This window comes from Calonectris borealis, chromosome 14 (genome assembly GCF_964195595.1).
Source record: "Calonectris borealis chromosome 14, bCalBor7.hap1.2, whole genome shotgun sequence".
NCBI lineage: Eukaryota > Metazoa > Chordata > Aves > Procellariiformes > Procellariidae > Calonectris > Calonectris borealis.
This window is the reverse complement of record NC_134325.1, coordinates 3,255,241-3,282,618: the sequence shown is the minus strand read 5'-3', so window position 1 is coordinate 3,282,618 and position 27,378 is coordinate 3,255,241. Positions and strand designations below refer to the sequence as shown.

General features: G+C 43.7%; 1 protein-coding gene across 4 annotated transcripts in view; it reads left to right on the top strand.

The window, feature by feature from the left end:
• MOB2 (MOB kinase activator 2) overlaps window positions 1-27,378 on the top strand; it is a 120,674-nt gene that overhangs the window by 81,082 nt on the left and 12,214 nt on the right. Inside the window, exon 1 of one of the 4 annotated variants that reach the window (XM_075163004.1) lies at window positions 6,158-6,353. The exons of 2 other annotated variants lie outside the window; for them this stretch is intronic. In XM_075163004.1, coding sequence (XP_075019105.1) covers window positions 6,244-6,353 — 110 coding nt within the window. In that variant the 5' untranslated portion in view covers window positions 6,158-6,243. Of the gene's footprint in view, window positions 1-6,157; window positions 6,354-22,159; window positions 22,231-27,378 lie in introns of those variants that run through there. One more of the 4 variants, XM_075163005.1, reaches the window with a different exon arrangement.

Sequence of the window (27,378 nt, the reverse complement as noted above, 5' to 3'; positions counted from 1 at the left end):
CTTCGCACCAAGAAGGAGGGAAACTTGTATTTCCTTAGCGGCTCTCCGTCTGTCTGGGAAAACTCTGCAAGTTCACTCCCAGCATCTCCCCTTTTTCCTTCTATGCCTTTCCCACCCAAGCGTAGATAGTCCTGACCAATAATAGTGCTGACACAGATACCCTCCTTTCCTGTGCTGATTACACCTTTGACTCCTCAGTCTAGAGTTCTGTGCCAATTTGCAATTAGGGTTTTGTTTTCCATGCCATATTTACCCAAGTCTCTGAAAACAGTAGTTGTGTTGTAAAACTTACAGGGAGAGTTCTGTATATATGTAGCAAGTAGCTCTGAATATGTTAAACGGTCCCTGGGGAGAACTTCTTAGCCAAGTTTTAGAAGTTTTACCTCTTTTTATATGAAGTTTGAGGTCCAGTGTATTTGGGGGAGGGAAGGAAAAGAACACGAGTCTTTCATTTTAGCTTTTCTGTATGTAATGTATATTGCACTAATGCTTCCCTGGAGTGCAGCCTAGTTAAACTTCCAAATTAGGGCAAGAAAAAAAAAAAGGAATGGTAAAATGCAGGATTAAATTCTCACGTGTTATCTCTAGGAAGGAACTAACAGCGGCTGTAATGGTATAAATTAAGCATCTCAATCTTTCCAGTATGCTGTGAGCACCCCATGCAGCCTATCAGCAGGTACGCTGCTTAATAAGACTTCTTCCTCTGACTTAATCTGAGATGCATGTGTGGAAAGACATCCTTTTGGGCACTCAGAATGATAAATGCATTACCTTCACCGGCACATCTTTACTTGTTTGTGTTTTCTTCTCTCCTCATCCCCCACTGAAAGAAAAAAAACAGGGATTTCATCCTCTCTGAGATAGATGTTGCCTGTCACTTGAGCTTCAGTGTCACCTGGAGCTATTGCTAGGCTATTGCCCAGCAAACTTTGTCTATATGGAAGACAGTTTTATGAGGGTGATATATCTGAGCTGTTTATTTGCAAATATTTTCCAGTTTATTGTTCCTTTATATAGTAGTGCCAAGCATATTGTTTTGCAAACTAGAAAGAGGAAAACTCTCTCCCTCCTGAGGCTGTGTTATTGTGATGTTTTATTATTTTGGAATTAACTATGTAAGAAAGGTACCACATAGGGACTGCTTCATCTATCACTGAAATAGGGTGCTATATAATGGAATACAACACCTTAGTACAGAAAGCAAAGAACCTTTTCAGTTGAAAGCAGGGGAAACTTTAAGCAGAATGAAGTAATCTTGGAACTTGTCCGGGATTCAGAATAAGAACAGCGGTAAGTTTTCAGGGATACTACAAACTAAGGGCTGAATCTGATGTTTCTCTCCGACTCTACGGCAATTCATTGACTCAGAATTTACTTGCCACAAACTTGCCTGGAACAGCTGCTCGGGAAACAAGTGTCCTGCCAGTGTGTGTTTTGCAGAGGGCTTCTGTCACTTGAGGTGGGCTGATTCAGGAGGACTGATTGAAATGCAGGTGATAAAAATCAACTCTGCCCTCTATTTCACATCACTTCTCCATGTAGAGTCTGAGTGTGACCATCCCATCCTTTCTTAATAGTTCTTGTACTTGTTCAATTCTGGTAGAGTTGAATATCTCCTGCTGATCTGCTGCTGTTGCTGCTCCCTTCAACCCATCCATGTTCTTCAGCTCTCATCCTTACACACTTCTTGATGAACCTGGCTTAACTTGACATTTCAGGAGATTTCAGAACAATAGATGTGCCTACACACGTGCCAGAAATGCAGTACGTTTGAGATTCTGATTTCTCTGGTACGTACAGCAGCATTCACTTTCCTTTTTCTTTTTTCTTTATTTTTCTTTGATAAAGTGATATTTGATGAACCCTTGGTTCTTCTCATTTTGTGCATCCTTTCCAAAATGCCATAATATAAACTCTTTGGAGTTCCTGGTGAAGCTTTACTGATATTTTGAGGTATTTTGCTGTTCTTGCTGCAATTGATCATTTGTTTCTCATGTTACGGATTAGGTGAGAATATTGTGTACCATTTTTTCCTCTCTGCCTATTGCAGACCCCCCCCCCCACTATTGGTGAAGCCAAGGGTGGTGGTTGCAGGGTAGACACTGACTTCTTGTTACCAGAGCTTTCAATAAAGCAGCAAATGTAGGCACCTTGTCACTTCACAAATGTGCTGCTTTTAAGCTCAATCTTTTATGCACGAATTTCTGCAATGTGTGTGGCCACTGTTGATAAGGCTTGTATCACAACACTCGTGCGGTCAGGAAGACCAATTTCTCCTGCTGTTATCTCAAGAGTGGAGCTGAAGGTATACCCTTGAAATCTTTTATTTCCCCCTTCAGTATGACCACCTCCAAACTACTTTTTGAGCTTGAGACAACTTTGACTTCAGTCTGTCTTCTGTCCAAAATCCATGCCTTTACCGTCTGTATGGAGCAGAGCTGCTCGTGCCATCTTTGCTGTGTGAGGATGACAAAATAGAGAACAAATGTAATCTCAGCATAAATACTGCTTAGAGGCAAGCTAAAGCATAAAATGTTTTCACTGCTGACTTTAAGTGGTTCCAGAAACCTGGAGATGTACTGTGAGGTAACTGGAAAGGTACTTGGCTAGGTGGTAGCAGGGCATGCTGAAGTTAAACAAAAGGGCTAATTAGCTAGCAAAATTGAAACGTATGTCAGGCAGGGACACACAATAAACTTCAGTTTAATTTGAAACAGAACTTTATAATCTGATGTTACAAGGCCTTATTTCTATACATGTAAATGCTGAATTGTACCTTAATCAAAATAATGGCTATCATTTTTTTTTTTTCTCCTGACATTGTTTGCTTGTCTGGTTTGATATGACTTGCTTTCTTTGCCAAACCTCTGGGTACTAGTATACATCCCTGTGGAGGCTGCTTTACACTTAATTTTTATGGAACCCTAAAAGGGGCAAATAAATATGTAATTGTGTTACTGCTGCTTCTAACAGCATTATAAATACAAAGCATTATTCATACAATTTATAAATACCATTCCTTGGCTTGGCGGTTGGGATCAATGTAGAAAACTACTATAAGCACATATAGTCATGTGTAAGTGGTGGGAAATGGGGCTCCCCTCTTCCCAGCGTACTGTTTTGTGCCCTTACTCCGTGCCGCTGGTGATGTTACTGTTCTGCTGACGTGTCTGTAGGACCGATACAAGTCATAAAGCTGTTGGTAGGTCCATTCACAGATATTTCTGTTAACATTTTAGTGATGATTTCAATACCCAACTCCATGATCTTTCAAGCCTGGCTGGTGGCCAAGGATATGCCAGAAGCAGTTTGCCACTGCTGAAGCGCACTTGTGCTAAGGTCGGATCCCGCAGTTGTTACATGCAGAGGATGTTAAGGAAGCAAGTGAAAAAGAAGCTACCGATGGATGTAAATAGGCAGGATATTGGATGGCTATAAGACACACCCTTGAGGAAGTGCAGATATGCATCCTTCAGAATATACATACGTAGAGATCAGACCAGTGGCTGTGTTCAAATAAATACATTGCTTTTAGATCGAGTACTGCTCTTTCTGGATGCAGCAGCTTTCCAGTAAACCCATTTGTGTCTGCGTGTGTGCTCTAAGTCTTGTTAAAGTCTGAGAATCCGTACTGCACATGTGTTTTAAATTACTTATGTTGATGCCATCTAAATAAAGTGTATATGCTTAAGTTGTGCTTCCTCTAATAATTTTGTTTCAATTTTATTATTTTGGAGCATTTAAAATTGACTTTGGGATGCTGGGTTTTCCCACAACTTGCATAAAATCCAGTACTACAGGTAAACTGCGCATGCAGTTGATCCAAAAAGGGGATACTGCTTGAATGAAGGAAAACTGAGAGGTGGAGGAAAGGCTGGAGAGGGTGCTGTGGAGGTGTACGGTTGAGGAAAGGGAAGGGAAAGCACCGGTTTGATGCAGAAGCTAACAGAATAGAGAAGTGGGTCATTTATCCGGGTCAAAGTAAAAAAACACCGGGTTTAAAAATTTTATTTCATTTGATCTATCAGTTTTAACAGCAGAGCATCAGTTCCTGACCTGTGTGAGATCATTGAAGCTCCATCTCTGAAGAGCGAATGTTTAGCTGTCAGAGTCACGAAGAGGCCAGCTTTCCTAACACAACTGTAACACCACAGAGCTGTATTTATTTTGGGTTGACCCCTGGATTTTTCTTTAATTTACTTTGGATCGACAGACTTTATTAAAACTTAAGCTGCTTTATATCACAGGCTTGTTGTTTTTAGGGTGGTTTTTTAACAAACAAAATTCTCCCTGTGCAGATTTCACTGGTGAACGAAACGAGGGCAACTGCCCTCTTGGCAGGTGTCCTTCCTCCGTTTGCCAGGACTATTGCTTTTTAATGTTACTGTGACAAGTCGCTGTTACTCGGGCAAGAGACTTGAGCGAGCATCGGATTTTTCAAGGGTTGGATGAAGCGCCGGGCCGCAGAGTGGAAAGCTGAGCTGTGTTCAGCTGCAGGCTTCCCGTGTGCTATCAGCAAAGTCATTAAAACTCCGTCTTAAGTGGATTGCTTGGAGGGTGGGCATAAAAATACCTGCCGCTTCACAAGGATGCGGAGGCCTAACGTGGACATGCGACTAAAAGAGAGCGCGTAACTGGCAAACGCCGTTGCCTGGGTAGGTGCTTTGGGACCGAGCGTAGCACGTTATTCCTTCAAGTTGCGTCACGTGGCTGCGGTTTCTCAGGTTTGTGCAAACAGCAGCCACGTTCCCACCCGCCTTGGCCAAGGGCTGACGGCTTGGTGACGGCAGCAATGGCATGATTTGTGCTAGGTTTAATTCAACAAGTCTGTGGCCTTCTGTCTACAGGGGAAGGGGCCTGTTTAGTAAACGAACTGGAGTGCTTGACAATACCTGTCTGGGGAACTGTCCCTTCCGACCGCAGCCAGTGATGCAGATGTACCTAAAACGGCAAAACCACTGTTTTCTCCGAGATGTCGCGGGTCAGGTTTTAGCGTGTCAGAGTAAGTGATGTCCTCAGGGCTTTGTGTTCTAGGTCATGTTACGCCACACCCGTCACATTTTTTGTTATGATTTGGCTCTGAATGCTACATCAGCGAGCCGTGGGCACAGCTGCCTGTCCAAAAGGTGCGTGTCGAGCGGTGGTTATGTGGCGCGGCAAAGGAGCTGGACATACGGCGCCTTTCTAAGGTCTGTTAGGAAAACTCACGGCAAAGTGGTTTCTCCCTGTAAAACCGGTGTGTCACAACAGACCTCATGTTTGGGGATGCTGCTTAATGACTCGTCCTCTGAGGACCATTACTCAAGTGCCTGCTCTTAGCTCTGGTCGTAACGGCAGGGTGGCTCTCACTGTTTATGGTTTTACTCTTCTTCACCCTTCCTTGTTGGAATTATTTTTAAGAATGTGCTCTAGCACATGTTTCAACATTGACATTGAAACAATACACGCTTCTGGGACAGATTAGTGCTCATGGCCAGAGCTGGATAAAGGTCTTGATGTCATTGCTGGGCTGACAGTCACTGTGTAAAACTGTGTTTCTGGCAGAACGTGTCTAGCTCTGCTCGTCACAGGGTCCTGAGAGCGCAATACGAAGCCTTGCTCACGACAGGCGTCATTGTCGCCGTTTCTCACCAGGAGTCCAGCGTGGCCCCGTTACCGGTGGGGCCTGTACTGCAGACAGCAACAGCAGCGTCTTTGCCCCGCGTGCCGGTCCCAGCAAACCTACCCGGTCGTGCTGACTTTTTGGCTGCCAGAAGAAGTGGCAGAGGATTTTATTACTGATGGCGGTGCTTGCGTTGGACAGCCCCGCTGCCCTCTTCCCCCTGCCCTGCCGCCTCCAGACCTGCTGCGGCCCCGCAGCTCCTCGCAGCATTGTTCTGAAGCGCCCTGCCAAGCCCTGCCCGGCGCCCGGGGCCGAGGGAGGGGCGGGTTGTATAACCCGGCGCCGGCCCCGCCGCCTGCCCGGGGGCGGCGCCCTGGCCCCACGCCGCGGCTTCCCCGGCCTGAGAGGGCCGGTTCGGGGGCAGCGCCGGGCGGGGCGGGCGGAGGGGCCGCGGCGGCCGCCCGCCCCCAGCGCCGCTGCCCATTGGCGGCGCCGGGCGGGGGCCGGGCCGGGCCGGGGCGCCCGGCGGGGGCGGGCGGCTGCCGGCCGGGGAGAGCGGCGGAGAGCCCGGGCCGTGCCGTGCCCACCGGCCGTTCCCCGCTCCGCTGTGCCCGGCCGCGCCGCGCTCCTCCCGCCGTACCATGGTCGGGGATCACTGCAGCCTCCCTGGTGAACGGCCCGTCCTCGCCCAGAGTCCCAAACCCGGATTAAGCTGCAAAATGGTCCTGCAGGCGGTGGGCAAAGTGCTGCGGTAAGGACGGGTCGGCCGGTGGCGGCGGGCGGGCAGGGCGGCCGCCCCGTGGGCGGGTGCGTGAACGGGGGGTTCGCGCCGGGGACGTGGGTCCGGCCCTGAGAGGAGCGAGAAGGGAGCTGGAGCTCAAGTTCAGAAGCTGGCCCGGGTGCCTTGTTCTGCTCAGCCCCTCTCGCGTCTGGAGCAGGGCGGCTGCTTTTGGCTCCCTCCATCTCGTGTAGCAATCTGGGGGGGTGGAAGCTGGAACAGCAATAGCTGCTTGGAAACATTTGTCCACCCGTAACGCTGCGGTCAAATTTTGTTTGCGCTCCCCGAGAACTAAATTTCCAGGACGTAAGCAGACGGTGAAGGTGCTGGCTTTCCTGAATCAGGAGTCTGACCAAGACGCTACATGTGCTTTGGCATGTTTTCTACAGAAATGTCGTAAGATGAGGGGAAAAAATTGCTCATGTAGCTCAGAAGGACTTGTGTGAACACTGAGACGTGTATGACTACTGAGACCAAAACCAGACTCTTTGGCAAAGGATGTGCAGTAATTTGATTCGGAGGAGTTCTGACCCGTTCTGCTTTGCAGGGAAAAACGTCACCACAAATATTAGGATTAGCAGCCTTGCTCTTCGACAACTGCAGCTTTTTATTTTGGTTAAGTGTGTTCAGCTATTTTTCTGGGATCTCTGAAGAATGGCAGTGCTGCTCCAAAAAGGAGCCTTGTTCCTGCAGTGTAACTTTATTTGGCAAGCTTTCCTTCTCCCTGTTTCCTACTATCTGTTGCCAATTGTTAAATGTTTGTCAACAGAAACATTATCCCTCTCTTCCTCAGTTGACTCATGTCTCTCCTCTCCCCAAGCGAGTTTAGGGGAGCCATTTATTAAAGCAGAGCGTTTTGCTCACAAAGCGGCTGAGCTCTGGCTGCGACTTAAACTAGAGAAGTTCACTGGGCTTAAAGTAGGCTTGGTGAGAGGAACTGCTTAGAGTTGCTCTTAAAGAAGTGCTGTATTGCAGTACTTTTTGTTTGGTTTTTTGTTTGTGTTTTTTTTTCTTCCTGTTAAAAATACTTCCCTGTAGAAGACATTAGTTTAAGGAATTTAGGTTTCTTTTTTAGCTTTTTAACAAGTTTAATGTCCCTTCTTTGCATTTTTGGGGGGTGGTGTGTCTATAATTCAATATGGTGTTACACAGCTGGTCATATCATAAAATCCTTTGGCCAGCGGCTTGCTATTCATGCTGTGAACCTTTTGAAGTTTTTGGTAGCTGTTCTATTGGCAGCACTCCCAGATGTAAATAGATGGGTGCCTCTGTAGGGAAGAATTGCCAAACCTTTTGTTCAGCATCTATGGCAGTTTATTTTAAAGTATAGGTAACTTCCTGCGACTTAGTAGTGAAACATATATTTTTATGATTTGTTCAGTGCACACTTTTGAAAAAGTGTAACATAACGTTGTCCTTTCTCCTGCAACTGCAGTACATGCAGAAATTGGGCATAATTTTATTTGGTGGGTTTTTCCTCCCCCCCACGCCCCCCACCCCTCCCGAGGTTTATTTTCTACATATACTATAAAACTGTTGTGAAAGCAGGAAAAAGTTGTTGTCATACATGAAATATTTTGGGCTCGGGAATTAATAGAATAACTTTATTTTGCTAAGCTGTTATTAGATGGCAGCGATTACTATTTTATAGTAGAGTTTTTTTAATGTGCCTTTTCATTCTGGGTTATCTCCTTTTGCAACCAGTTAGAAATGTGAAGTCACAAAAACTTTCTTTAGATGCCAGGCTGGTTCTCTTATTTCTGTTCTTGAGTATACTTCAGATGCCTTATCTGACCGTAGGTGTGTTGCTTCATCTTGCTTTTCTTCAGTTTTTGTTCTGTAAAACATAAACTCATCCTATTCTGCAAAGAGCTCAGACAGGTACTAGCTAGGAGCCTAGGTAAATACTAAGTCCAATGGAAGTTTCCTTATTGCAGAAATCGGGTATTAGGGCATAAGAAAGTGTGAGCCCAGTGATGGTGTGTCCTGGTTTCAGCTGGGATAGAGTTAATTTTCTTCCCAGTAGCTGGTATAGTGCTGTGTTTTGGATTTAGCATGAGAATAATGTGATAATGCACTGACGTTTTAGTTGTTGCTAAGCTGTGCTTACACTAAGTCAAGGACTTTTGAGCTTCTCGTGCTCTGCCAATGAGGAGGTGCACAAGAAGCTGGGAGGGAGGATAGCCAGGACAGCTGACCCAAACTGATCAAAGGGATATTCCATACCATATGACATCATGCTCAGTATATAAGCTGGGGGGAGTTGGCTGGGGGGCAGGAATCGCTGCTCGGGGACAGGCTGGGCATCAGTCAGCACGGGGTGAGCGGTTGCATCACTTGTTTTTCCTGAGTTTTCTCTCTCTCTCTTTTTGTTATTTTCCTTTTCATTACAATTAATTATATTATTATTATTATTAATTTTATTTCAATTATTAAACTGTTCTTATCTCAACCCATAAGTGTTCTCACTTCTACTCTTCCAATTCTCTCCCCCATTCCACTGGGGTGGGGGGAGTGAGCGAATGGCTGTGGTGCTTAGTTGCTGGCTGGAGTTAAACCATGACATAGTGAAATCAGGGACCACATGGGACCTCATTTAGGCCAAAAATGGTGGCTTGTTGGTGACAGCTGTGGTGGGATTGCTTTGAACATAAGCATCCGCAGCTGAGCTTTGTCCGCTTTATTGTTAAGGGAGCTTAAAGATGTGGTTGAATGCAGAGGTGCAATGCCAGCCTGATACAGAGTGACCAGCTCACTCGTTAGCGCTTACGTTGTAGTCATGTGAAGTTAGATGAGATGAATCCCACATTACTGTAATGGTTTACCATCTATTTCAGAGTAAGTGTAGGACAAAGGGTATCAAATACCATTCTTAAGCCTGGCCACCTGAAGTACTGCTGATTTGAGTTTTCTGTAGTCCATACAGAAGATGAATCAATACTAAACTTTGGATGAATCAGTACTAAACTTTGGATGAAGTAATTTTTCTTCTGTTGATCAGGCCTACAAATGGCTTCGTGGTGAGATCAAAGGATATCTTGCTTGTGCGTAGCCTGGCGTTATGAACAGCCTACCACATTTTAGGCTTTTTTCTCAGGCATAACTGGGAACCATCATCACCGTTCCCTCCCAGCCCTCCACAGGCTGCCAAGGACTTGTAGAAATTCACAGTGGTCAAGGGGTAGAGTGCCCGTCCTCTCTCTAAATTGCCCTCCATGTCTGTCTCTCTCGTGGTTGTGAATTATAAAGCTCATTTGTTATAGTACGATACTTAATCAGTATGACTTTCCTCCATAGCAAATTTGCTGTACATAATTTATATGAGTTGTACATAACTCACTCTCTTGAAGCTTTTAACATGCAAGTTGTTTTCATTAGTTAGTAGGTCCAAGTCCTCCTAGCTGATGGGTGCCAAGCAGTGTCTGTGTCACACACTAGTAATAACAGCTGCCAAAGGAAAAATCCGTACGGGGAGGAAACAAGGAGGGAAGTGTGAGGAAGCAAAAAGGCTTCACAAGAAGCAGCAGCAGCCCCAAGAACCTGAGAAGAGTTTAAAAGAGCGTGGGGAAAGACAACTGAACCAGAAAGGGGGAAAATGTAACAAAAGCAACAGATGTGCTCTCAGCCTTTCTAATTAATTTTTTATGATAGCTACTGTTAGGCTTATTACTCTTTTAAATTATTAGTGATTCAGCTATGAAGAACTCTGGAGATGCTTGTATCTTTCATCATACGGGTTAGTAAACTGTGTTTAACACTTCAGGGATGGGACCAAGACTACACACTTGTAATGATTAAAAAAAATTAAAATACCATTAGAAAAGTGTCATCTCCCCTTTAAATTAATCATAGCATAGCTGAGATGAAGTTACGTGTATTCCTTAGCACAGTATTTAATTAGGGCTTTCGTTTCACTTCAGGTGTTTTTGAAATATGTTAATCTCATTTTTCCCCTCTCCTGTAATGAATTGTGTAATTATTTAGCCCATGGTTAGGGAGGGAAAAAAACAAAATGGATGCAGTTTTTCTGTTGTTTGTTGTTGTTTTGTTTTCTACACGTTGGTGGTTTTGGAGAGAGGTAGAAGGGGAAAGGGAAAAAAGTACAATGTAAAAGCTTGGAATGTTATTCTTTTTTTTAACGTTATTTAATTCATTGTTCAAGTTTTTTGTGAAGCAGCTGATTATTGCTAGCTTCCTTGCAGAGGTGTACTTTTTACTGGCCTCAAGCAGCGCACGTGGAAGGAAGACTCGGGTACCTGAGCGATCTCCCCTCCTTGGTCCCAGCGGATAACTGAGCTGGCCATAAACGTTCTTCAGAGCCGCGTGCTGATGGCTTCAGGACAGTGTTCGCTGCCTGAGCCAGTGCTTGAGTCCTCATTCAGATGCTCGAGCGCGGCTCAGAACTGCAGCGCGTTTCCTGCGCCGTGGCGCTTTGGGTCCTGCGCAGGCGACTTTTAGAGACTACTCCTCATGCAGCTTTGAAATCGGTGCGTGTCTTTTTGAGTCTCCGGTGAAACCGAGTCCCTCTGGGGTAGTTGACTAATAATCAGTGATACGGTGTCAGGAAAGTGTGATCTCGTTGTGTAATGACTTCTGATAAAAGTACAGTGTGGTTTATATGTACACATAGTCCAGGATGAGTGTGGGAATAGATAACTTAAGACTCCTCTTTCTCCGAAGAGCCTCCCTTCTTACAAAAATGTGCAGGGATTGATTTGGACACCAACCAAAAAATGAAACAACCAACCGCGCTCTTTTTGGGTACGTGTGCCATTGGCATTACTAACAAAGTGGAATTTTTACAGGTACTTTTCAAGAGTGTAGTAATTTGTTTTCAGTGATAGTGCGATAATGATTGCTTCAGTCAGATAAATTAGCAAGTTTGTGTTGGCATCCTGGACGGTGCTATATATTTTTACATCCAGCACTTACAGGTTTTTGAAAAATTAAATGCCTTATCTATTCCTCGAATAATTCATAGCAAGATCAGAAAGAAACCAGGTTAATTTTGACATTGGATTCTGTTTTTTAAGTGGTCATGCAAAGTTGTCTTAAACATGTTCATGAAACGGGACATAGGTGGGTAGAAGCAGAGCGTGTTTGATGTGGCTGCCTCTTCTCCACTGCCTTGACTCTTATTGCTGAAGATAGCTGTTGTCCGTGATGCTTGTGTGTATCGACAGGACTAAAGCAAATATTTAAAAAATCAATCCTATTTTACCCTAATTTAGGTAGAAACATTTTTCAATAATTTAGTCCGGTCTACAGTATTAGAAAGTAATTAGGAGGAGCCTTGTTTAACATTAGCTAATCTGATTAATGCAGAAGTCTGGGGACAGGCAGAAGAGAAGGGAGGCAGGGCGGTGTGCAGGGAAGGGGCTTGCAGGCAAAATGCTCTTCAGAACCATGTCAGCTATTTTTATCCCGTTCTTTTTCTCTCTCCCTCCCACAACTTTCCATTGTATCAAAATAGTTCAAAATGTTTATGGTTGAGGGCAACTGACTTCACTAATTGTCGTGCTGTGTCTTGCTGAATATTTCTGTAACAGGAGCCGATTCCTTGCTCAAGGACAGCCTCTTGGGACTGTCACCCAGCTCCTTGGGAAGGACCGGGGACGCTCTGGGGCAGTAACGTCTTCTGCTTTGGCAAGGTGTGCCCAGGCAGGAGGGACTCTGTGGTAGTTCTGTGCCTATGGAAGCACAGATGTGCTTTTGGAGATTGTTCTTTGACTCGAGTGTCCCGTCCTCAGTTCAGAGCAGGTCGCAGTGGAGGTGGACCTGAGTGGCATTGCCAGCCGGGACTGGCCGGGCTGGGACGTGCCCTCCGGCGGGGCGGCTCTCCCTGCTTGCGCAGGTGGGTGTTCTCCAGCGTACGCAGGTAGCAAAGTGTCTTCTGGTGGTGGCTGCAAAAGTTGTAGTGCTCTGCTTGATGTTCAGCCCCACTATGAGCTGCCAGATACTTCTGTCAAAGCCATTTAACAGCCTGGTCTCCTCCTGAAGGTCAGGACTTGATGCTGTGTCTCACTAGCAGTCCAGTGAGCCGTGCGCTCCTCCGTTTCTTTGGGATAGCCATTCCTTTGTTCACTTGTATGACCCTGCTGCCTTTATGAAAGTTGGTGAACAACATACAATATATTAACTTAATGAAGAAGTCGGTGTCTTTCTTCAGAGGTATTTACAACATTGAGTTGTATTTTGGTTACGTGTTCTACATCCTGTGAAGCGATAGCCAGAGGGAGAGGACTGCTAAAATTATTCTGTGTGTTGAAAGAACCCTGTAAGGTGTCTCCAGAGCTGGTATAGGAAGGGCACCTGCCCCAAGGTTTAACAGCATTTTCCTCTGTTTTAGGGGCAAAAGTATGCTGCTTTTTTCTGAAGATCCCTCCTGGACGTTTTAAGAAGAATAGATTTGATTGTAATCTCAAACTTTTGAAGTTATTCACCCTTCTTTTATCTTGTTTCCTTGGTATGCGTCTGTTTCATCAGAGGATTTGCTCCAGATTTTAGCTGCTTGTTTCTGCCTGGAAGATGATTTCAGTTTATATACACGCAAAGTATGAGCGTGCAACATTCATCCTTCTGGGAGTTGACTAAAATTCCTGGTTTGCCTCTTTGCTTCCTGTCTTGTAATAGCCCATTTTTCTGGTGCTGCTCTTTATGGAGAAAGTATCTATTTCACACTTAATTTTTATCTGCTGTTCTCTGGTATCTCAGACCATCTCTGCACCCCAAGGTCTTTAACAAATAGGTTTGTAGGAGAAAAAAAAATCCTCTGTAGAAGAGCTTTTCTCTTTCCGTTCTTGCTGATCTTTGCTGAAGAGATGTGGTGTTAGGAATGTGGTCTCCCGCCGGTTGTTGCCCTGTCTAAGATTGCTGAGACAAAATGTATCTGTTCCCCTATCGTACATCTATCTCTGTGACTACACCAAAACTGAGTTGGATGAAGTGTTCTTTTGTTGAGGGGGGTTTTCTAATCCTTTTTCTTAATCCCTGGTTCTGTGGGGCTCAACAGCATCTTAACTAAGACTTCAGCAAATTGCTGTTAGAGAAGATGAGATGTTGCTTTTCTTTTAAGAGCTGCCAGCACCTAGTCTCTGGAAAGAGAAGGGTATTGGATGTGTGGATTAACCCTTTCTTCCAGCTTTCTGAAGAAAAAAACACTTCTTGGAGTTAATGGAGTCCATTAACACTGGAGCAAGGTTGTTTGAGCTTGTCAGAAAATGCTGCTCTGTTAATTTTCCAAGTTCATTTCCGTCTGGTACTGAAATAAGTTTAGAAGTGCTTTTGCTCAGCAGCAGGGGCTGGTGATAGCAGATGCTCCCCAGGTAAAAGGAACATTGTGGATATCTGTGTAATTCCTTTTATTTTTAAAAAAGGAAGAATCAGCAGGGAGCGCAGCTGTCCTCAGAAAGGCAGGTAGTGACAGAATATTAAAACTTTCAGGACAGTTTAATACCTGAAAAAAAAAATCCTGGCATACCATACAAAGTACATGGAGTTAATTTGGCTTCTTCATGGTGGTCTACGAAAATTCACACACAGGAGAGATGACATTAGGTGCCCTTGGTAGCTCCACTCACGCTCCAGACACTCACCCAGATCTGCTCTTCAGTCCAATGTGACCACAAATCCCCGGTTCAGAACAACACAGCCTTACAGGGGTAAGTGCTGGCAATCAGCAGGATGCATTTGGCAAGACAGGGGAAAAGAAATTATGATAAACCAGGTTTTGCTGATTCTTCATTATACAAAGTCCCCAGTTTTGATGCGCCTGCCTTATTTTTTCAGAACAAACTGGTGCAGGGAAAAGAGAGAGCGGGGGTCTTGAGACCACCATCTGTGTGGGACAGAGGGGAAACTGAAATATTTGTTTTGTTGTTGTTTTTCAGCATACAAAGCTTTTTTTCATGTCTAGATACATCATTCAAATACATCAAAAAGTTTGGTTGTGGTGGTTTTTGCCCTTTTTTTTAAATCCACACGTCTTATTTAGTAGTCAAGCTAACTCATCTGTTAAGTGATTTCAGTTACAAGCTTTTTGAGAAGGATTCCTATTGATTTTTGAAGTAGAGACTTAAATACTGAGAAGTAACTGGATCACCCAACAATGATAGTAAGCTACTCTCTTGAGAGAGACTTCACTGGTTAGGGACCATCTTTCATTTCTTCGCAGTGAAACGACTAGCGCAGCTACGCATGACTGGTATGGTTACGCCTCTGCAAAACCAGTATGAACTGTCGGTTGCTGCCAGGAATTGAAACAGGGCTTCTCAGGCGAGCGATGCGGGCTGTGTTTGAAGAGAGTTAGCTGGTCATAACCATCCCTGGTTTCGAGGTGTGATGTTGGGTTCCAAAAGCTAGCGTAAAAGCATGACTTCACATTGGGTTTTGAGGAAGAATCTTAGACGTTGGTCTCTGCTTGTGTGAACTGATTAATTGCAAATCCACATGAACAGTTACAGATATTGCTTGTCGTTTGCATGTGCAGCCGAGGGAATGAAACAAATTCTGCACACAACTATGCATCTGATTTTAATATTTATTTTTGAAAATTACTAGTCTTCCTTAACCAATTTCTTGGCTGCACTTGCAGCATTTAATTAAAAGAATGAATTTGTATTTCAGCAAGCCTTTGGAGGTAACACTAGAAGTTTGAATATATCTATGTTTTGGGGTTTTTCTTATTGCTAATGGATCAGTACATATCTGTAAAGGTGCTTTTACTTAAGCTTTTCGGTCTCCCTTGGTGTATCCTGAAAAGTAATAAATTAGGGTTGGGAATCACTGCTGTCTCATGAGCTAATTAACAGTGGCTGATCTAACTGTACCAGTAATTAAACTATTATCCACCCTACTATTTTTTTCAATCAGTCATTCAAATATTCTTTACTTTGACCCATGATTCCACGGAGTTTGTATTTTAAATAGATTTTTCTTCCTCTATTGTACAGAAAGCAAAACCTTAGCGTGCTGTTTTCTAGGAAATACTGAAACAGCTGTGTGCTATTGATGACAAAACTGAACAAAGAGCATTGCATCATTCTGTCGCAAAATTTAAAAATTAACTACATGGTTAGATTAGTGAATGTTTTGTACATATCATTTGTTAATGAAAGTTACCTAATTGAGATAATGCTTTGATTCCTTTTACCTTCAACTCTTTCTTACCCTATGGAGAGACACAGTTTGTGCCTTCTATGGATTTCGGGTTTTTTGTTTAACAAGATAGTTCATGCTAAGACCGTTTCTCATCACAGGATCTCATCTAAGGCATACCAGGAGAGGTGGGACTTCCCTGAACTAACTTTGGTTTAAATTAAAGCCAAAATATTAAAAAAAAGATCCATTTTTGATCTTCAGAACTGCCATGGAGAGGGAACTGACCTTGACCCATGGTAATTTCTAGTAAATAAATATCCCTCCTAATTAAAATGCTGTAGTTAATTTAAAGTGTAAGCTATGAGTTTGTGGAGCTTGATACAGTAGATGAAAATTTCAGGTGAGGCTGCTTCCTGACATTGGTATTTCTTTGCCCAGCCTGTTCAATAACTAATGACTGGGCAGGTAATTGAATTCCTCACAGCTGTGTGTCTCAGTGCAACGAGATGCACATGTGTGTGCTAGTGCAAATGCTTTAAAAGTGAGTTTACAGGTGCAGGCATGCGAAATTGCTTATGAATAGTGAAAACAAATTACAGTTTTTTCCCCTGCTATGTATCTAATTGAGTTTATATTGTTTACTGAAGCTCCTACAAAAAAGCTAAGATGTTTGAAGTAGCTATGTTGTTACCTGTGTTTCTGTGCACACTCTCAGTTCTGGTGTGCCCTAGCACTTTTCTGTCCTATTAAACCACACTTTTTAGATGTAAACCAGACTTTATGTGTTTATGTGAAGGATTCAGCTGTTGAAGTCCTGCCTACTGTGTGATTACATATAGATGACGTTTTCAAAGGTGGAACTGTAGTAGCAAAGCAGGTGATGAATTTGTTTTTCACTCTCTTCCCAACAAAAATAACTAACTTACCCTTCCAATGCAAGACACTTTTTGTGCCTAAATAGGTGTAATTTGCCCAGTCCTGCCGGAAGTAAAAAGACAGAACTTTACTGTTTCTTGCCTCTGGGGAGCTGAGGAGAGAGACAACAACTATGACTGAGCTCAGCTGCGAGCTGACATGTTGCACCATGTTGAAAAATACTTATCTGTTGAGAGCACAGGCTCTCGGAGTGAGTATTCTCATTAACTGTTTGGGGACTGTCATGCAGTCCATATTGCCGCCTTTCATACCGCACAGTATAATTATAAAATATATTTTTAAATATTTTTGTAAACTTTTAAAAGTTGAGAATTGTAAAATTCGGATTACAAGTACATTAGGCATTATATGTACCTGTCCTCCAAAACATAGTATGTGGGTAAGGTGGTGAGCTTGACCTGCATATCTAACATATTTCCTTTGTTGCGGGTTTTCTTTAGGCTACAGTAGTACTTAAAACTACTTAGTATTGTTAGATGAATGTTTTTCATTGTACAAAGAGAGCTTGCAAGGCAAAAAGGCAGTGAGGAAGCTGAAGCACTTCTTACAAAGACAAACCTGTCTGCACCCTGGTAGTCTCTGAGCGGAGTAGACTGTCTGCATTTGTATATCTTGGGCTATATAGCAAGAAGTCTGACTGCTGAAGCCAGGTTGCCATGGTGAAATAATTCCCAGCAATTAAAGCACAGTTCTATCCTGAAAAGCAACTCTGTGCAAGCTACATTGTGAAATCCCGCACTTACGAGGCCATGAGGTTTCCAAATCAAATTTGCTCGGTTTAGAAATAAAAAGATAGCTTTGCAATCTGCCAGCTCTACAAACTTCATAAGGGTTGGAAGATAACAAACGGTGTCTTCAGTGGTTTACGTGCTCTGGTGGTGAACTCCCTCCCCGCAGAGGTGGACCAAAGTGTACTGCGTGTGCTCTTCTAGAAAGATAACAGGGCTGCATCAGAATAACCAGGAGGAGCAGTTGCTGCCGGAACTGGAATTTAATCTTGATGCAAAAGTCAAAGTAATTCTAAATGTGTTCCAATAGAAGATTACAGGATAATAAATAAATAAACAAACCATGCTTAAGTTAATAGACATGTCTGAAAACACACAGGGAATAGATAAAGTTAATTAAGAAGTTTTTGTGTTTTTACTACAGTACATTTACATTTTCTTTCAATTTGCTGAGTTGAAAAACCTTGAAAGAGAGATACGGACTTTTTTGCCAATTATGTTCTTTTAGTTTTTACTTGTTCTTTGCAAGCAGTTTTTCTGGCCTCCAAAATTTCAAATCGTGTTGAAAAAAACACTGTTCTGAGTATTATAATAATAAACCTGACAGGCCTATATTTGCCTTCATCGATGTGAAAAAGGCGTTAGAAGCCACCCCAAAACTTACTTGCTTTCAAATCTTGCTGCAGATCACTTGTTCTCATGGCTCTGTACTGTGGGAGATCTCCCCACTGCAGCACGCAGCATCTGTAACAGCAGCAGGCTCAGTATCTGCCATTAAAGAAAATTAAATTAAATTAAAGAAATTTAAGGTATACTATAGATCTCTGCCTTGGACTGAAATGTTATCCAGCAGAGAAAAAAACCTATTTATCTCTGCTGACTTTAAAAGGTCCTTAGAGAGCCAATTCAGATGTAAACATTTACATATGCAGATACCCGTGGCTAGGTGAAATGAATCCTGTTCGTACTGTCTAGCTGCAGTATGGGAGTATATTTAGCAATGGAGGATGATGAGGAAGCATTTGTGTTGCTAGAATACAAATGATATTTTTCCTCTAAGGGAGGCAGGGATACAGGAGCATCCTTACCTCGGTATTGTGTACGGGCCTGATGGGTTTGGAGTGAGTGCGCCTGGGGACTAAAATGAGCTGCGTGTGAACAAGACAAAGCCCAGAACACAGAACTCCAGCCTGTATTTTCAGCTGCTGAGCTGATGAATGGCTGGGCAGAGAAGTCCTGGAGAGTTAGCGTGGCATGGCCTCTCCTGCCCCTTGTGCCCTGCACCGGGGTCTGCTCTGAGAGTGCCGTTCTGGGGGAGGAGGAGTTGCAAGCAGGGGAGAATATAGTACGAGACGCCTTCTCAAGCAGGGATTTGCCCTCTTTCTGCTCAGTTTTTGGCTTCCTTTGTCAGACAGCCAGAGTTCGCCTACAGTCGGAGACTTAAAAACAACAAAAGTAAACCCAAGAACCACCCCCCATGTCTGTCACAGGCTCAGGACTTGGGCACCTGTGATGCAGTGTTCTGCTGTATGGTTGGTTCTAAGCAGGAGATAAATTAATTGTTGCAACACTGTTAATCTATGACCTACTGAATCTCTCTTACCTAATTTGGCTCCACGTAGAGCTCTTGAAAATAAACATTAGGAAAGATTTGCATCCTTTTTCTTTCCTGATCCCCAAGTTACCAAAAATCTGGACACTAGTAAACGGCTTAGGAAATGAATCTTGCTGAGGCTTCATGCTGGCACCTCCTGGTTTGGATATAAGGGCTTTTTGGCACGAAGGTAAAAGGGAACATTTCAAAATGAAGAACAACGGGGTATTTGCTTGGGTAGGGTAATTTTCTGTGTTTCTACCAGTGAACGGTTCCTTTTAAATTGCATCGCTGGCTCCTAGAAATAAATAATCTATTTGTCTCCTATCTGACATCACTTCCCTCGTGTTCCTAGGGCTCTGTCCCACTCAGCCTCCCAAGTGTGTTAACTGGGGGAGAACCTGGACCCGTGCAAGGATTATACGGTCGGAAGACCCTCCCCAACGGCAACCAGGGAGGCTGGATACCTCCTCTCGGTCTGGGGGAGGAGTTCTGGCAGGTACGCCCAGAGAAGAAGGGAAGCTCTAGTCCAGCGTGTTTTACCACAAGAATGCACTCTGCGCATTTTTGTAGCATTAACTGAGCTGTTCGCATGCCTGGCCTTGCCTCTGCAGCCGTTCTTCCCAGAGCTGCATTGGAGAGAAGATGGGGGATCCTGAGCAGTGGTACCTGGCCACCAGCAGTACCTGGGAGTTTCAGCACTGTGCGTTGAGAGGCAGTTAATGTGCAGTGACCTGCCGTTGTGGGCAGACAGTACGGCAAACACTGAGCTAGCGCTGGGAGGTGACGTGCAAGGGAGGGAGAGAAGTAAATCATGGAATCATTTAGGTTGGAAAAGACCTTTAAGATCACTAAGTCCAACCATAAACCTAACACTGCCAAGTCCACCTAAGCGCCTCATCTACACGTCTTTTAAATACCTCCAGGGATGGGGACTCCACCACTTCCCTGGGCAGCCTGTTCCAAGGCCTGACCACTCTGTCAGTAAAGAAATTTCTCCTCATGTCCAATCTAAACCTCCCTTGGCGCAACTTGAGGCCATTTCCTCTCGTCCTATCGCTGTTACTTGGGAGAAGAGACCAACCCCCACCTCACTACAACCTCCTTTCAGGCAGTTGTAGAGCGCAATGAGGTCTCCCCTCAGCCTCCTCCTCTCCAGGCTGAACACCCCCAGTTCCCTCAGCCGCTCCTCATAGGACTTGTGCTCCAGGCCCTTCACCAGAAGGTGGGTGGGGAGCCCTACAAAAGGCCACAGGAGGGCCTGGCGTACCAGAGACAGAGACGCAGCCAGTGCGGGTGCCCCGGGTTCTCCTTGCTTTGCCAGCAGCACCAGCTAGAACGGAGTTTGGCCCTAGAGAATGTTTCGGGCTTTCTGTTGAGAAGCAGCATTATGAAATAACGTTATGGCACTTGTCATCCTTAACATGCCTGCCATGCCTTGGCACCCACTGTTCACAGCAGAGCATCCGGAGGCCAAGCAAAGATTCCCTTTTAAGGCAAAGAGCCACTATGAGAATCCAGAAGAAAAAGTTTCCCTGGCATGTAGGGTACATTCTTCTTTCCTCCTCCTCTTAAATAAACTATTAGTAACTTTTAAAAACAGAACAAAAATGAAGAAGCAGGGCCAGAAATGCTGCCAAAGACATTTTATTCTGCGCAGCCCCCTTAGACCTGCGCAGCAGCCGAGCCCTGGCGCTGACCCAGGGCAGGGGAGGGGAGGAATGAAACTGAGGTCGGGGGGGTCTGTCAGAGACCTGGGGTGAGAGGAAATCGGAATGGAGACTCTTAAAAAGCTTAGTCTCCTTCCCTTCCCCAGGCCCTGGAGAAACCGTCTGACCGCAGCAATCCGTGAACAATTGCACTGTATGCTGCACTGGGATTTGGGCGTGCTTTCCAGTACCTGACACAGCGTCCCTTCCCATGCTGATGTTCTTTTCTCTCCTTTCCCAATCCTGATCGTGTATATGTACATCCAGGATTTGTGTTCCGGGTGTGCTGTCACGCGGCATTTTCAGCTGAAGACTTAGCAGTGATCTGGGTTAAAACAGGACATGGGATTGCAGAAAAATCTCCACAGAGATACTAATCTTGTACGTTTTAAAGAAAGACGGAAATACAAATACCGTCTCTCGCTTTTTCTCAAAGGAAGGGCAACTGTACTGATGTTCAAATGAAACTTGTTATTGCCCTTTCCTTGCCTGCTATGCAAATAAATAAAGACGTTGAATTGCCAAGAAGCGATTTTTAAGCTGCCTAGCGCCTCTAAGCTTCTAGTCCTTGTACTCAAGTGAGGGGAAAAGGCAGTGGACTGCTGGGGTAGGAAGCTGGACAGTCTTCAAGAGTTTGTTCCTGTCCTGAAAAACTGGCGTAACCTGCTTCTTCATTGTTCTTGGTGGGAGTTTGTCACTAGGACTCCTAAATTTTAGCTCATAAAACTGTGTCCTTCCTGCTATGAATGGGTTCAGGACTCCCATACTTACGCAGAACGTTTCTAACCAGAAATTAACTGGTAACTTCTTTCCAGTAAAGTGCCACAGAAAAACCAGAAAGGTAACAAGTACAGCTGTGAGAAGCTAACCTGTTTTTTTTTTACAGAGCTGTAGCCTTCTGTGGATGGCTGAAATCTTTGGGTTTTTCCCCTCTGCAAAGGCAGTACGTTAGAGGGAGAGAGCTTGCGTATTAAGATTCTTTACCTTAATGTGTTTTATTCCCTCTTCTATTCCGCTCACATCCCATTTGACTCCTTACCCAAAGAAGGGAAGAGGAGAGAAGCTAAAACAAAAATATCTGGTATACCTTTAATTTTGAATTATAAACCCTTATTCACTGGAAGATATAAAAACATGAAAGTGTTCATAAAATTGGCCTAAAAGACACTGTTAAAGTGTTGGCTTACTGCCTCTCTAATTCTCTGTTGGCTTGTGTTTTAAGAAGCTAACCCCCATCCTCAGATTACCAAGAAAGTAGGTTTTGGCAGGAGTACTTCACTCTGTAATACTTCCATCAGTGGAGGATATTTTAAAACATGACACTTGAAAGAGAAAGGAAAAAATTACAGGATGAAAATCAAAGGCCAAGATAGTTCGATATATCTGGTAGTTCGGTAGTGTAGAGGTACACCTGGGTGAGGTGTTGCTGTTGGAGACTGTTTTCCACATAAATGTTTTAGTTGGGAATGTATCATTTCAACCCCAAAATTTTCCAGATTGTGAACTATACATATTATAAAGTGCAAGGTTTACTTGAAAATAACTCCCAAAACCTCAAGTGACTTTGTAAATATTATTTGATAACATTTCTGGGGGCATCTTATTTTTTAATCTTCCTTAAAGTAGATTTTTCTTTCTGTGCCACTTTTGCATGCGTTGCTGTGGGGCTTTTACTCTCCTCTCACCCACGCTGGCTGAACGCATCACAGCTGGATTGTCGCAGTCGAGATGTGCTCTCTTCAAAATTCGCTGGGGATTGCTAGGATTATACCGGTTAACCTCGGGTAAGAAACAGGGTCAATTACTAAAAAAAAAAAATATTATTAGTCACAAAATAAGCATCTTTGCCCTCATAATCCGTGGCGATTTTCATCCCCACAGACTTGAGTTTTGAGGTTTGCAAACAGGGAGACAGATTTGCCCTGTAAAGCCTGTTGGACCTGTTCCGTCAATTTTCCAATGGAAATCAGTGCGTTTGAGACTTGGCTGGAACCTGAAGCTGGTGCGTGATCCAGAGGGCACAAAGTGATTGGAGTTTTGCCTGCAGCGCTGCTCCTCACCACTATAGGTTTTTTTAATAAACTTTTAAACTTTCTAAAGTTACTCTATACCTGGTGCTAAACCCACTTTAATATGCCACACTAAAAAGAGAAAAGCCACGGATGACTTGTATTTTAAAAAGAAAAAATAAACAGCCACTCCCCCCAAGGGTAGTTAGTTGGGTGTGAAGGGTAGGAGATGGTGATTGAAGCATCATCGTTTGTCCTTGAAGAGGTTTCAGATGCAGTGTAAGGAACTGCACAGCTTGCTGGAGACAGCAAGAAATTATTATAGCTGTGCTGGTTACCTCTGGAAAAAAGGAATCCTGAATTGGTAGAGATACTCTTAAATTGCATGATTAGTTTAGGGAAGTTTGGCATTTAATAAATCACTAGTATTCCCTCTGTGTGATCAACCTTGTAATAAATGAGATTCTCATGACCAAAACCATGGATGCCTGGTTTGTACCAAAGTGATGTGAACTACGTCAGGTTACGAAGCATGTCCACATAGCGGACATTGTGCTTTGATACTTCTTCAGCTAAATCAGATTGCTTCACATGTGCTTCTTTCCAAACAAACCCTACCAGTTTAAACTGAAGCACATCTTTAGTATTTGTACCATGAATAAACTTTGAACCTTACAGCCAGTTTCTGCTCTGAAACGGGAATAATACTTTCCTCGTATGGTTTTAAAACTAAATTAATACCTGGATGGTGCTTTGAAGATGCTCCAAAGTGTGGGGTGTTTTTTAAACCAAGAAACTACTGGGCATCTGATCAAGAAGGAAATGAGAGAGAGAGATTAGAGGAGTATCTTTATTAACTGAGATGGGATAAAAAAACAAGCTGGGAAATTGGCAGTTTTACTCGCTCTTAACAAAGCAGTTAGACCAGGGAAAAAAATCACCACAGCCCAGTGGGCCTGTCACTTGGTGGAGTGTCTTAAACATCTCTTTCTCAGTGAAACCCAGGCAGACTTCCAGCTGCGGTGTTTTCTCAGCTGAACACAAGGCTGAGTATGGAAGCCCTGCTAGAAGCATTAGTGAACTACAGTCTTTGGCTGGAGCCCGTTTGCTGAACCTTCTTCTAAGACTTCAGACGAGTGACCTCTCTTCTGCCATCTCCCATCCCGCTTCCCTCTCTGAAACTTACTCGCGTGTGTGACTTGGCCTGTGGCATCATATTCAATCGAGTGCCTAAAACCAAACACAAACCTATCCTGGGAGTTATCTGAAGAATTTGTTTGTACTCTGGTTTGCCCGTCAATAAAAACTGCTGAGTGCCGTCTCCTTGGATTCCCTAAAGATGTTTCTTTCCTTAATTAGCAGTTAAGCATTGATAGACAGGTTTTGGTCTAACCTCTTGACAGACCTTCACCGAACTGCTGCGTAACACCTATTCCTCCAGCTGCTTTGGATATACAGTTGATCTGACATGGACGTGTTAAGACACATTTCGTAGAATTCTCTTATTTTTTAAGAAAGACAGAGGTAAACATGAATCAGGACTTTGGTTTGCTTTAGGGTGCCTGTAACAGTGTTTTGAAAGGTACTGCCCTTTTTGTGGTCTTACATGACATTTAGTTACGTTTTCCAGTAAGTAATCATCTACAGGTCATGGATTTTGGCGTTTCCTGAACAGAACAGTAAAACTCTACTGTTCGTGTCACTTTTCCTTTCATTGAAAGCAGGCCGAACGAGCTGTTGCTGAATGTGCCGCTTCATGCTCACTGCTGTAGTCTTCACTTACAAGGGCGTTCTGGGACATCTCGGAAATGGCTACACCCAATTTCTCGTGTTTGTGTACTTTAAACATAAAATGAAAAATTGAGGAAGGCATCTTGAACGTGAACAGCTCACAAGAAAGGAAATAACGGATGCTTCGCTTTGCATATTTGGAATTGGTTCCAGGTAGATGGTGTTTTCTTACAAGTCCTTGAAACAACAGTGAACTTGGAGGTAGGGGAGAGCAGAAGGAAGGAGGCTAACTTCTAAACTTTACACTATTTGGTAATTCTGGTAATTGTGAATGTATGAGCTTTGGTTTTATCTAGAATATGGAACTATTATTTGTTGATTCTTAATCATATGTAATCGTGTTTCTAAAACTCTTTTCTCCGTACTGCTGTAGGCTCCAGCTTTGTAAGTCTGTAAAGAAAATGCTTTAGTATTGACAGTTTCCAAACTAAACCCACAGTTTTACAGCCTGGACTGAGCATGACTCAATTAATACGAGTAAGTCTGACTTTATAACCTAAGTTCTGCCTAATTGAGGGAAGATGTGTGGTCCAATTCAAAACTTGACGTTTTTAAGACTGGAATTTTTTTTAGTTTGTACTTACAATATTTGGGCCATGTAGTATCCCAACTGCACCGCATGCAGGTCATGAAAATCTGCTGGTGGAAACAATTTCTGCTTTAGCTCTCAGCAGCTGCAAAAGGATGAAAAGAAGTTTGCGCTGCCCATGGTGATTTGACATTCAGGTTTCAGTGGTGTGAATAAACCCTTTGATATCAGTGATTACGGGCATTTTGCAGGTTCAGTGATGATGATACCCGTGAGTCAGATCCTTTTTTAAACCAAGCCAAAGCTTTGGAAAGGGGCAGAGCATGGGATCCTTCGGGAAGCTTCTGTTTCAAGTGCTCCAGTTCCAGCACAAGGCAGTTGTGGAAAGACTTACACAAAGTGGCTGCACGTACTCATCTAACCAGAGAACTGACGTTTGTGTGGAAATGAGGGGGGTTGGTTTTTGTAAAAGGATGACGTATAGTTGTTTGCATTAGCAAACTTGTGAAATGTATTCAGTGTTGAATTTTTGTTTCTTCTCTTGAAACGGGGAGAAGATGCTGAAGGGAGAATGAGGTACACACTATCCATTTCTATTCAACGGAAGGCTTGCCTCAGCCTCGTACGTCTGGCTTCCTTCTGTGGTTTCCCTCCACAGCCTGGCTCTATGACAGACTGTCTTTGACCTCTTCGTCTCTCTCCCCTCCTCCTCCTCCTCTCAGAAGACTGCTCTTAGCTGACGTGGCACAGCCCTAACCTGGGGCCCTTGGTTTAAGTATCCTGAAGTAAAGCAAAGACACAAACTCTGTTCTATCCAAACTACTTCTCACTGATAACTTTTCTCCCCAAGTGTGGTTAATGTGGTTTGTCGAACCAGTCTCTGAAGCTGAAGGTATTTTCTGCATGACTGTTACTGGAACTATGATTTTCTTAAAAAATCAACTTATCCTTGAATGCCTGAATCCTCCCCCCCAACCCAAACCCAAAACCCACTAAACCCAACCAGAAGAAAAAAATCCTAAAGAGTATATTCTGAACAGACCTTAATATTGTCTGTCAGAGGTCCAGCAGGTATGAAGGTGCTGCATGGAGCGTGCCAGGCTTGGTTTCAGCAGCGTAGGAGTAAGGCAGCCTGTGCTGGGAATTAAGCAAATCAGTGGCCTGGAGTATTTTTTACTAGCTCAGGGCCAAGTGCATAGTTTCAACTGGATTTATGCTGTTGACTGTCAGGGTAAGGTAATTTCAAGTCTTAACATGGTATTCCTGCAAAAGGAAGAGGTCAAACATGTTGCTTCATCTGCTATAACGTCAGGTTACAGACTATCGAACGAGACTATTGTTCTATGGTATTACATTTTCCTTGAATGTCATCTCAAGTTCTGTGAAAATCTGAAGTCTCGGGCCCAAGCATAAATTAAGTATATCTTTCATAGCTTCTTTAAATCCCTTTAAGGGCCTCCTGCAGTTCTTGCTTTGATGGACTTTTCTTTCTGACCTGTAGCTTATTTTTACATGGTCGAGGTTCAAATGAGATCTAGCAAATGTCAGGGTTTGAAGACAAGAATAGTTAGCTGACAACCAGGAGCTGTTGGTCTAACTGAGCAGCCCCTCTGTATTAAGAGCCTTGTGCTGCAGAACATCTGACTTTGCATGTCCTAAAACATCCCTTTGTGGAGCAGCTATGAGAATTAGTCCAGGTTACTTCATTAAATAAATGTAAAGGACAAATCTTGCGGGCTTCATTTGAATTGGAATGCGCTGCTGTGGAAAAAGGAGATGGCAGGAAATGTGTGAGAGTAGCTATGTGCTAAATTAATCTTCACATATACTGCTTTTAGTTCATTCTCATACTGTATTTGTATTCTTTAAGAAGATGTTCTATGTCACAGGCGTCCTCCCTCTAACCACGAAATCCACCTTTCTCATTAACGTATGGAAATAAAGTGTGACCATCTTTTCCCTACCAGAGACCTCCTGCAGTGCTTTCTGCGCATCTGTGGTTTGTAAAAACATTGTGAGGGTGTAAGTGTATATCGTGCTGCTGTCACTAAGTTTTCCTTGATTTTTCCTTGATGATGGCCTTCCTGAAGTCTTAAAGTCCCTCTAGTCTTAATTTACTGGTTAGAGAGAAGTATGACAGGACTCAATGCAAGTTCAAGACAGCAAACAGTGGCAGTGCTCGTGAGTTCCTTTCTTGTGGGAGGCAAATCTCGGCCTCTCCCTACTGCAGTGCCGACGACGTGGGCGATGAGTCATCCTGAAACGGGTTTAATGAATAGATCAGCGAAGAGCCCAAAAACACAGAAATCCGAATAATCATACTTTCTTTGGGAAAGCACTGACATTTCAAACACCGTCCTAGGAAAGATGTGCATCCCATCCTCACACCAAAAATCAAGCCTGCATGTATCTGAGACAGGGGCACAGCGGGAAGATTATTTAAAGTGTGTTAAGAGCCAGAACGCGAGGTCCATTGCCCTTGGGTGGGATCTAGATGAGTTTCAACAGCAAACTTAATGCAGTCGTCTGCAAAGGTGGGCTTGTCTTGGTTTTACAGATCCTTAAAAACCTCTTTAACCAAGAAAACCTGACATTAAAAAATC